The sequence below is a fragment of the Aegilops tauschii genome, chromosome 6 (genome assembly GCF_002575655.3).
Source record: "Aegilops tauschii subsp. strangulata cultivar AL8/78 chromosome 6, Aet v6.0, whole genome shotgun sequence".
Lineage (NCBI taxonomy): Eukaryota > Viridiplantae > Streptophyta > Magnoliopsida > Poales > Poaceae > Aegilops > Aegilops tauschii.
Genome location: NC_053040.3, coordinates 209984730 through 209995899, shown reverse-complemented (window position 1 = coordinate 209995899; position 11170 = coordinate 209984730). Strand labels below are relative to the sequence as shown.

The 11170-nt window shown below is 47.9% G+C and overlaps 1 protein-coding gene across 1 annotated transcript; it reads left to right on the top strand.

Moving 5' to 3' along the window:
• Positions 1-4801: 4801 nt before the first annotated feature.
• Positions 4802-10687, top strand: LOC109784815 (uncharacterized). Its single transcript, XM_020343417.4, has 7 exons — positions 4802-5244; positions 6171-6289; positions 6391-6576; positions 6666-6761; positions 6939-7010; positions 7326-7442; positions 9275-10687. Exons 1-7 carry the CDS (start codon positions 4905-4907, stop codon positions 10409-10411), a joined length of 2067 nt encoding a protein of 688 aa, XP_020199006.1. The 5' UTR covers positions 4802-4904; the 3' UTR covers positions 10412-10687.
• The last annotated feature ends 483 nt before the right edge of the window (positions 10688-11170 follow it).

The following is an 11170-nucleotide window of genomic DNA, read 5'->3' as shown; positions in this document are numbered from 1 at the left end:
TGACTTAAACTTCAACAGAGGGTCATGCTTCGTGGATGGCTTCTTCAAAGGTGTCATATCCGCCGGGTCAACATTATCTTTATAAAACTTCAACTCTTCTGTCGCACAAACAGACTCAACATAAGCAGCATCGCCTTCTTCACACTCCAAGGCTATCTTCCGGTTCCCATGTACTATGATGGTACCCTTATGACCCGGCATCTTAAGCTGCAGATAAACATAACAAGGCCTTGCCATGAACTTAGCATAAGCCGGCCGCCCAAACAAAGCGTGATAAGGGCTCTTAATCTTGACTACCTCAAAGTTCAACGTCTCAACTCTGGAATCATGATCATCGCCAAAAGCCACTTCCAAAGCTATCTTGCCCACTGGATATGCCGATTTGCCAGGTACTACACCATGAAAAATAGTGTTCAACGACTTAAGATCCTTGTCAGTCAAACTCATACGATGGAAAGTTTCGTAGTAAAGGATATTGATGCTGCTGCCTCCATCCATGAGCACCTTAGTAAACTTGTAACCTCCAACCTGAGGCGCAACCACTAAAGCCAAGTGACCCGGACTATCAACCCGGGGTGGGTGATCCTCAAGGCTCCAAAGTATTGGATGTTCAGACCATCACAAGCAGCGGGGAATCACCGGCTCAACTGCGTTCACCACCCTTTTTAATCTTCTGGTCCCGTTTGCACAAACTCGTAGTGAACACATGATACTATCCACTATTCAACTGCTTCGGATTACTCTGATAACCAGATTGCTGTTGCTGATTCCCTTGACTAGACTGCTGGTTAAAACCAGATTGATTGCCTTGGCCCTGGAAACCAGAGTTTGAACCGCCACCACCAAAACCAGGCCCGTGAGAGCCGGGCCCTGAACCGCCATTCGGTCGTGATTATTATGGAAAAAAATGGAGTTCCTATATTCCCTCATAATGAAGCAATCCTTCCACAGATGATTGGTCGGCTTCTCTTGCGTGCCATGCTTTGGGCAAGGCTGGTTCATCATTGCTTCAAGGTTAAATTTTGGCCCTCCAAGCCGGGGCGGCTTTCCCTTCCGACGCTGATTATTGTTCTGTGCATTAGTGTTGGCCATAAAGTCTAAACCGCCCTCAGCCTTGCGTTTACCATTGCCACTTTGACCTGCCGTGTTATGCTGCTCTTCTTCCCTTTACCCACCTTCTCATCATCAGAGTCGGGGTCATTGGTACTATCAGAGTCAGCATACTTGATGAGAGCCGCCATGAGCTCCCCCATGTCATTGCAGTGGCATTTAAGACGCCCCAGTTTCTGCTTGAGGGGGAGAAAACGACAGTTCTTCTCCAACATCAGGACTGCTGAACTGACGTTGATACTGTCCGATGAGTGTATAACAGCTAAGATTCGGCACACCCAATTGGTCGTGGACTCGCCCTCACCTTGGACACAAGAATCTAAATCCAAGATTGACATAGGCTACTTGCATGTGTCTTTAAAGTTTTGTATAAAACGAGCTTTTAACTCTGCCCATGATTTAATGGAGTTAGCGGGCAGCCCTTTCAACCAAGTACGAGCCGGTCCATCCAACATCATGGTGAAATACTTAGCACATGCAGCATCACTAACATCCAGCATCTCCATGGCCATCTCATAGCTCTCAATCCAAGCTTCAGGGGGCACCTTCCGAGGACCCTTGAAATCCTTAGGCAAATGCTCGTTACGCAGAGGTCACTCCTGCCTCCACCGATGCTGATGGATAAACCGGAGATTGTTGTTGAGCCGCCAGCTGAGCCACCAGCTCAGCCCCCCGACGCGCCCTGCCCTGAGCCACCAAAGTCTGAGCATCGACACCACCGCGCGCCGGGTCATGCCTACGAGGCTGGTTATGGTGCTGCTCACTGCTTGAAACTGCTGGCGACTCAATGTGCCTGTTGTAACTCCGGCTTGGACGGGGGGTTGAGTGAATCCGTTCACGGCTATATGAATAAGCCGTATGTTGTGCCACGACTGTCTGAAGAAGTTCCCTGGCCCTCCACGTTTCTATCGCAGCTGGAGATTTGCCTTCAACTGGGAGAGCCGACAATTGTGTCGCCGCAGCGATCATGTTATCCAAAGGGTTAGAATAATGACCTGGCGGTGTCGGAACATGCTGAGGCGGAGTCACATCCAAACGAGGCTGATCCATAGTACGCAGCTGAACCGGCGCTCCGGTCACGGGCGCCTCAACCGCCTGATTCACCACAGGCGGGACGCTGGTCCCTGCCCCAGGCGTGTTGAAGAGGTTTCTCGTATCGTAAGCTGGAGGTAAGCGACTCTGGTGCCTCCTTCTCATGATGGCATTTGAAGCGTTTTGATCCAAAGTGAGCCGAAACGACTTTGCCTGAATCCGTTGTGCCTGAGCGTCCAAAACAGCTCGCTCTGTGGCCATCCTGGCGTTCTCAGCTACCAGCTCTTCCTTGGCTTGGGCTATCTCATCTCGTAGCTTTGCCACATCCACCTTATGCTGTTCCTGATTGTCCGGGGTCACCTCCACCCCCATCAAAGTCGCCAAAGCCTCCAATTACTCTATCAGAACTTGAGCCGGCGGGCGTGTAGTACCGCTAGCACCAGTCGTCGCGCGCAGCCGTTGAGCTGGAGGTCATAGCCGCGATGGTCATTGAGACGAGAGCCGGCTGTTCGGCGTCTCATAGGGGTCCGGAATACTGTCGCCATCGGAACAGCCCCCAAGCCGGCCGTCTTGCACCTGATACATCGAATTGGTCTCGCCTGTGGACGATTCACCATCAGAGTAGATGACCGTCTCACCACCAGACACAGATCCTTCCCCAACTTCCGCCCCATGGATGAAACCAACAAAGGCATGCTTCACGGCGGGTTGAACCCGGTCGGGTCGTGCACGCTGAGCCGTCTCGATGATGTCGGTGCAGGTGTCCGGCTCAGGGCCCGGTTCGCCAATCTTGCCGATGAAGACGTGGATTCCGTCGAAGGGGACCCGGTACCCGTACTCAATTGAGCTGGTCTCGGGGCCCCAACCAGCGTCGTCGATGTAGAGCTTGCCGCGACGACTCTTGGTCATCCGGCCCACAGCGTATCCCTTGATCCCTGCGAAGCTGCCCTTCAAGAACTCGAAACCACCGTGCGCTGGCCCCACGGTGGGCGCCAATTGTCGTGGACTTAACACGGCAGATGTCCTGGCGGAAGGACTTAGTCGTGGAGCCATCGCAACTAGGTTAGCTTAAAGGGGTTAATCGGGACAAAGAACACATATAGTTTATACTAGTTCGGCCCCTCGCGGTGGAGGTAAAGGCCTACTCTAGTTTTGGGTTGTATTGCTTGGGTTTCGATTACCAGGGAGCGAATACGCTTGACCTAGTTATCGATCTGTTGTTTCTTGAGTTAACCCGCCACCGGGTCGTCCATTTATATACATAGGTTGACATCTGGTGGCTTACAGAGTCCCGACCAGCTCATACACAACGTGTCCGGCTCGGTGACTAACTAGTCTTGCCTTACAATACAAGTTATACATGTATGGCAGTTCATCCTCTTGGGCCTCAAGTCGCCTCTGGATCTTGAGCCGTCAACGGGCTTGTATGAGCCGCCATCTTCATTGATAAGTCGCCAGTGGTATGACCCGGCCTCTCCTGGGCAGTTCATACCCAGTAGTTATATCCCCAACACCTCCCGTTATCACAACACGAGCCGATGGAACAGGGACTCACCTGCGGGACTGGCATCGGTGGTCGAAGGTGGGGGAATGGACGAAGCAACACCAGCAGCTCCTCCATGGGGTGGCCAGACGAGACTCCGACACAATCCGATGGTGGCGTGGTCGCGTCGTACGCCACCTCTCCATGACAATGTCCGCCCCGACAACGCGACCCCCTCCCCTCCGCGACCCACCTCCTGAAAGCACCTTGCCGACGCCCTCGGGAAGAAATGCAGCAGAGGAGGGGGCATATGGGACGCCCATCAACGGGAACCACGGCGGGGACGAAAAATCGGCGGAGAAATCGACGGGCTGAAGCTGTCGACGTGCCCGTGCTCGAGGGCACCGCCGTGACCCACGCTCAAGGCTCGCCATGTCCCGCGCTCGAGGCCGCCACCGTGTCTCGCGCTTCTCCCCGCGCTCGAGGCCGCCGCCGTGACCCGTGCTCGAGGCCGCTGCCGTGTCCGGCGCTTCTCCCCCCGCTCGAGGCTACCGCCGTGTCCCGCGCTCGAGGCCACTGGAGGTCGTCGGGCGGGCGTCCCCGCTTGGTGGCGCGAGTCATCCCGTCGCCGATTTGGACGCTGACGGAGAAGAGAACCTAGCACCTCCACGCCCGAGCTCCCTGGCTGCATCAAGCCTCCCCCGCCCGCTTTCCGCTCACCGCCCCTGCACGTCCCCATCTCGTCTGCCATCGGCAAGCCGTCGCGCCGATCGCACCTCCTCTGTTTTCTCTCCCCTCCATCTGTGTGTTGAGAAGAGAGTGGAGACGAAGTGGGGGTGGGTTGGTGGCGAGCGAGGGTTATCCCGAACGGCGGCAGTGGACCTACGTGGCACCTCCGTACGCCAAGATTCACTCCATGAAGATCGACGCATAGACGACGTTCAGCTTGAGAAGAGAAAATATGACACGTTCGGGAGTTATCGATACCGTTAAAAAATATTCCCTCCGTAAGCTAATATAATAGTGTTTAGATCACTAAATAGTGATCTAAACGCTTCTATATTTGTTTATAGAGGGAGTATCATCACGGGAAGAACCAGAGTGACATCTTCGAAAAGAAACTGAGCAGACAGAGAACTAGTAAAATCCTCGAGGTAGCCTATAAATACGCATCCCCGCTGCGCTCTAGGGTTCTCCGTTTTGCGCCGTCTTATCCCTCCGCTCCTCACAAAAACGCGCTTCTCGCCGCCACCACCCTAACCCTAGTTCCCCCGCCGCCATGGCCGACGACCACTACTCCTCCAAGCGCAAGTACGACGACTCCCCGCCGCCGCGCCGGACGGGATTCTCCTCCGGCCCGCCCCCCGCCTCGCCGCCGGTTGCCGGTGCCCCGGTGCCATCTTCGTACAACACTGTGCCACCGCCTCCCGACGAGATCCAGCTCGCGAAGCAGCGCGCGCAGGAGATCGCAGCTCGGCTCTTCAGCGCCGCTGAGGCGAAGCGTCCCCGCGTCGACAATGGCGATGACGACGTGGGCACCGGTGGTGGAGGGGGTTCCCTGGGGAGCGGTGGCCGTATCGGCGGTGGCGGCCTCGGATTCTCGTCCTCAGCCGGTGGTGGTGAGTATCTTGGCTATATGTAGTGAAACACTTGTTGGATCGGGAGAACTGTTTTTTGTGTGACTGTGGTCGCGGCTGCTGTTATGCTGTTTATTTAGTTTGTTCCTTAGCTGCTGAGTACAGCTATGCGGTCCGTACGATTTAGCGACATGTTCAGGAAGCAGTGGAAGTAAATAGCCCGCCTAGGCTAGAAGCTTAGCGATTTCGTTATCCTCGCGAGGAAGTTTAGATCTCCGAATTGGGTGTGTCCAGGGCACATCTAGATGTGCCATAGTTATTGCACATCTAAGTAACTTAATCAAGCATAAAAAAAAGAAAAAGAGGAAAGAAAATACCCACACCAATCTTCGTGTAAGATCAATGATACAGGACTTAGACGTGCAATACTTATGGCACATCTAGATGTGCTTTAACAAAACTGATATTTATTATGGGTTTATAAGGATGGCTAGTAGTGTTTGTTAATAATTCTGACAAATATATCTTGTGTAGATCAGTAGTTTCCATTGTTTGATTCTGCTATATCATGTAATATTTTAATCAATGTCTCGTGGAACTAGCACCTGTCTGCTAGATGCAACAAATGATATTATGTGTTGCTCTTTCGTAAGAGCCATGTCCGCTAAATGACAATAGTTTCTGTGGTTCATTTTTTCTCATTTTTGCATGTTAAATGCAAAAACATCAATATACTGCTTTCATGATTGTCTATCGGCACAGAGCTAAATATATGATTATCTCATGTGGCACATAGATGATGTGATTTCCTGTAATATTTTCAGGCAGCTCTGAACGTTATTAGTTTGTTACTTATGTACTGACATCTGTTTATTGTCCTGTTTTATGTTGTTCACGTGAAGGTTATTCTTCTCACTTAACAGATCCGCAGCTATCAGTAATATAATGGGTTGTTCTTTTGCTTCCAGGCCATGCTTCTTCCATCCCACCCTTATCTTCTCAAGGAAACTCACATCAGTATTCTTCATATGGTGGTGGATACCAGAGTGGCAGTACAACAAAAAAGATTGATATCCCAAATGGAAGGGTATGCTACTTGGCAGTTTACTCTTTTGGTTTTTGGATTCATGAAGTTGATAGAAGGTTGCATGATGTGCAGTTCTTTTGCTTATGTTCTTTGACTTTTAGGTTGGTGTTATCATTGGAAAAGCTGGAGAAACTATAAAGCATCTCCAAGCTCAGTCAGGGGCAAAGATCCAAGTAACAAGGGACATGGATGTTCAACCCGGCTCACAGACAAGATCGGTCGATCTTTCGGGCACTCCTGACCAGATAAACAGAGCTGAGCAGTTGATAATTGATGTTCTTGCAGAGGTACTGTGCTACCTTTTTTTATGGTCAGGACTTCACATTTAGTTGGGCATCCATTTATTCAACCATACGTGTCATGTGACCTTCTGCAGGCTGATGCTGGATCATCTGGCACTATCTCTAATCGGAAGTACAACACACCTCAACCTGGTGCTGAGCAATTCCAAATGCAAATTGCTAACAACAAGGTAAACTGGCTGCTTTCTAGAACTAGGATTGCTTGTCAGACATTGAAAATCATACCACGCCCCAATATAGCAATGAGGGTGCCTTGTAAGCTTCACAGCTTCACGGACCAGTTTCTTTGGTGGTAAAAAACCTTGCCTATTCCTTTCCATGTCTTAATGATTTTTTTCTTATTTCAGGTGGGTCTGGTTATTGGTAAGGGTGGTGAGACTATAAAATCCATGCAGGCCAAATCTCAAGCTCGTATACAGGTTTGTGAAAATTCTTATTGCGAAGTCTGAACATAAATTTGCTAGCTGAAAGTTACTTAGCACTGCATGATGTGTTCTGTTGTTGCTCATTTTTTTCCAGTTTTCTTATGATTTAGCAAGTAAATTAAAATCCAAGTTCTGAGTTTACTCAATTATAAGTAGAACTCATGCTCCTTTTGTCTTCATAACTTTCTGTTCTATGATTCTCCGTTCACACCTGCATCTCCTTGTTAATGAGTATTGTATATTTTGTAATCATTTCCATTAGTAATAATAATAGTAATATTTCATTTGTCCTCACAAATCCTTTTGCAGGTCATTCCTTTGCATTTGCCTCCTGGTGATACTTCAACTGAAAGAACACTGTATATTGATGGTACTGCAGAGCAAATTGAAATAGCAAAGCAGCTTGTGAGTGAGGTCACCAGTGAGGTCAGCTTTCTTTCTCTTTTCATGCCACTTCCTAATTGGTGCAGCTATTTGTTACTCCCTCCGTCCCATAATATAAGAGCTTTTTTACACTAGTGTAGTGTAAGAAACGCTCTTATATTATGGGACGGAGGGATTATTATCAGTGTTTAAATCATGTGGGTTTGATTACATCTTTTTGTACTTCATACTGTGTTTTTGTGATTTATATTTCTCTACTTGACCTATCTTTTCCATTGTTTGCTTTGAAATCTTCTCTTGGTTATGATATGCCCTATATTCTTGTCAAATGTACATGTCAAAACTTTTTCTCAATGGGTTGTCTAGTAAAAAGAGTTGGTCATGGAGCAGCAGCTGTTTAGCTTTGACATGATTGTATACTTTATACAATTGTGTGCTTGCTTCTGAGATGTTCAGAGACGCACAACGAATCTGAAATTGTATTTGTAATTTGCCCAGTCTCTTTGTTATTAGCTTCTCTGCTCTGTGGAGTCTCTGCTGAAAATACAAGAAATATTTAAACACCCACAGTTAAATACTGGCAAATCCATACTTCCATTAGGAAGTTGATATCCTATCACAGCGTCTTTACTACGTATCATACCGGTGCTTGTGGTGCTATCCATATATCCCAGGATATACTGTCTGATCATTAACTGACATAAGGCCAAATTAGTGTTGGTAACTAGTTCTGAGGGCTGCAATCAATCCTGGAGCCAGGTTTGTTACTACCTAATGTTAATATACTTGATGCTCATGGATGAAAGATAAAATTATGAACTACTCCCTCTGTTTCGGTATAAAGGGCTCATGTGTACCATTGTAGTATACCATTAGAATTCAAATACAAATTCAATGGTATACTTTTTGAACAATATAATACATACATCCAGAAACATGCCTGGTCCCTCTATCAAAATGGAAGGAAATAGTTTATATTCATGTACCTGGTGCTTGTCCTGTCAAATTTTCATTTGCTATTTCTTTACTTCTTTTGGGGATAGTTTGTGCAATACTCTATACAGGTGATCATTGTGCACACTTAAATGATGGGCCGTGCACTGTTGTAGCTGTTATTTTGGCTATTGATATTTTTGCTCACTCAGGGTCTAGATATCATTCTTGCATTATTCCCTTTGATACTTTTGATGCTTAATGTTTAGTCCCTTTTTCCTGTTGCTAACGCCACCATCTGGGAGCAACATGTAACAAATAAGAACGTTACAGTTTATTGACTAGGCAAGAAAGTTCATATGTGTTCTGTGTAGTTCGGAAAGATTATGCAGGATACCTCGCATGAATCTATCGTGTTCTGTTTGCTTGTATATATTTTCTCTGTGTTGACTTTTCAGGTTAACATGACCAAGCTTCCTTAAAACCTTTGCTTGAATCCTTTCTTTGACATTCATTTGTTCACCTATAATATAATTTTTTGTTGGAGGAGACTTGTCGAAAGAACTGCTGCTGTGTATGTTGTGTCATTAAGCAATACAAGTTGATGTTCCACATAATACTGATTTTACAACATCTATAAACTGCAAGGCAATCTTTTATTGCTATTCAATATGTATATATATGTTTGTCTAGCTGCCCAATCTTCATTATCTCCCATAGTTTTGCACATGGGAGACGCTAGATGGGCATCAGCAATGTTGCTTGAGAATCTTGCTCGGTGAGTTGACCCCTCTATTTTTTCTTGGTGGTTCTGGAATTTCTGTATATAATGTTGCTTTGTTTTTGGATATGTTTTGTCTGGTTTGCATTCGTTCTGCTGCATGGTACATTGCATGTTTTTGTTCTATACATATACAGATGTGCAAACTATATTTTTGCAGAATCGTGCCAGAAATCCAATGTCAGGTGGCTATTCTCAGCAGGGCTACCGACCTCCTCGTCCTCAGGCAAACTGGGGTGCGCCTGGTGCACCAACAACACAACAGCCTGGTTATGGTTATATGCAGCCTGGACCTTATCCTGGTGCGCCACCACAGTATGGCCAGCAACCTTATGGCAGCTACCCTCCAGCATCTGGAGGTTATCAGACAGGGTGGGATCAGTCTTCAAACCAGCAATCACAGCAGGCCCCCCCTGGCGCTGGCTATGACTACTATAACCAACAGCAGCAACCCCAACAGCAACAATCTGCCACTGGAACTGCTGCACCTGCTGATGCTAGCAACTACAATTACAGCCAGCCTCCTGCTAGTTATGCTTCACAAGGGTATGGTGATTCTACCTACTCTCAGCAGAGTGGTGGGCAGCAAGCTTATGACTACTCTGGTTACCAGACCCAAGGGCAGCAGCAGTCTTACTCGCAGCAGCCTGGATATGATCAGCAGAGCTATGGGGCATCTGGCTATGGATCAGCTGCTAACTCAACTCAGGATGGTACTGCACCTAGCTATGGTGGTCCAGGTGGTGCTGGTCAAGCATCTCCAGGGCAGCAAGCTTCCACTCCATCCTCTGGAGGCCAACCGGGTTATCCTAGCCAACCACCTACTAGTGCTGTTGCATCAAGCTACCCAGTGCAAGGTTCTGCCCCTCCATCTGGATATGTTGCTCCACATACACAGCCTGGTTATGGTACGCAGCCACCACCACAGGGCGCATACGGTCAGGGTGGTTATGGGCAGCCTCCGCAGGCTCAGAAGCCGCCTTCATCTGCTCCTACTTATGGACAGCCACCGCATGCTCAGGCTGGTTATGGGCAGTATGGATACAGTCAGCAAGGCTATGGTGCACCGCCGCCTTACCCTGGTGCACCTACTGCTAGCCAGCCAGGCTATGGCCAGCAGCAGTCATACGGTGATCCTTATGCTACTGGTAGCTATGGGCAGCCTACAGCGTATTCTACTGAAGCTACAGCACCTGCTGCGTCCCAGGATCAATCTGCTGCTGCACCTGCGCCTACCACAGCAACTGCCGCTCCTGCTCCTGCCAACAGTGGTGCCCCCCAAACTTCTCCGAGTTGAGCTGCCTGCTCCTGCCTCAGCTGCATTTGCAATCTGGTTTCCTTGGCTCTGCTGCTTGAAGTATAATACTCAGTTTATCCATGTTATCTTGTTATTGCTTGCTTGTGAACTTCATATATTGCTATATTATATCCTGGTTTTGCTGCTTGCGTATGGCATGTACTGCTGTGCTTGTGATCGCTGGTGCATAATGTGACCAATACTTGGTTTGGATACTGAATTGCAACTGTGTTCAGTTTTGCAGCTTAATGTGTTATTATAGTTATGTGGATGAAATATGTATTTGACATCAATTTCTAGCAGGCACTTGAGCCTCATACTTTGTTTTCTTTCATTTGATGTTTTCACATTGTTATGTGGGGAGCACTGTTTCATTGTTCGGCTGCTGTTCTTGCACGGATGTATGTAGACATGTTTTAGAATGCAGGTTCACTCATTTTAGCATGCAGGTTCACTCATTTTGCTAAAAAGACTTATTTCTTTACGGAGGGAGTATATAGGAACGGAGGGAGTAGTTTACAACGCTCCTGAGATGTATTCAGGTGGTGCTTAGAGCACCAATCCGTCCAGATCCATCTTGGGTTACGCTCGCCCCCAATTTCCTTTTTTGTTGATGAGTGAATCGAGCCTTTTTTGGTGTGGTGATTATAAAACATTCCTTCTACTGACGGGAAATCCCTGTTACCGACATCTATACATCCATATAATCTTTCATTTTTTGCGTATCATTATGCTGTTTCCTCTTTGTTTTCACTGAGG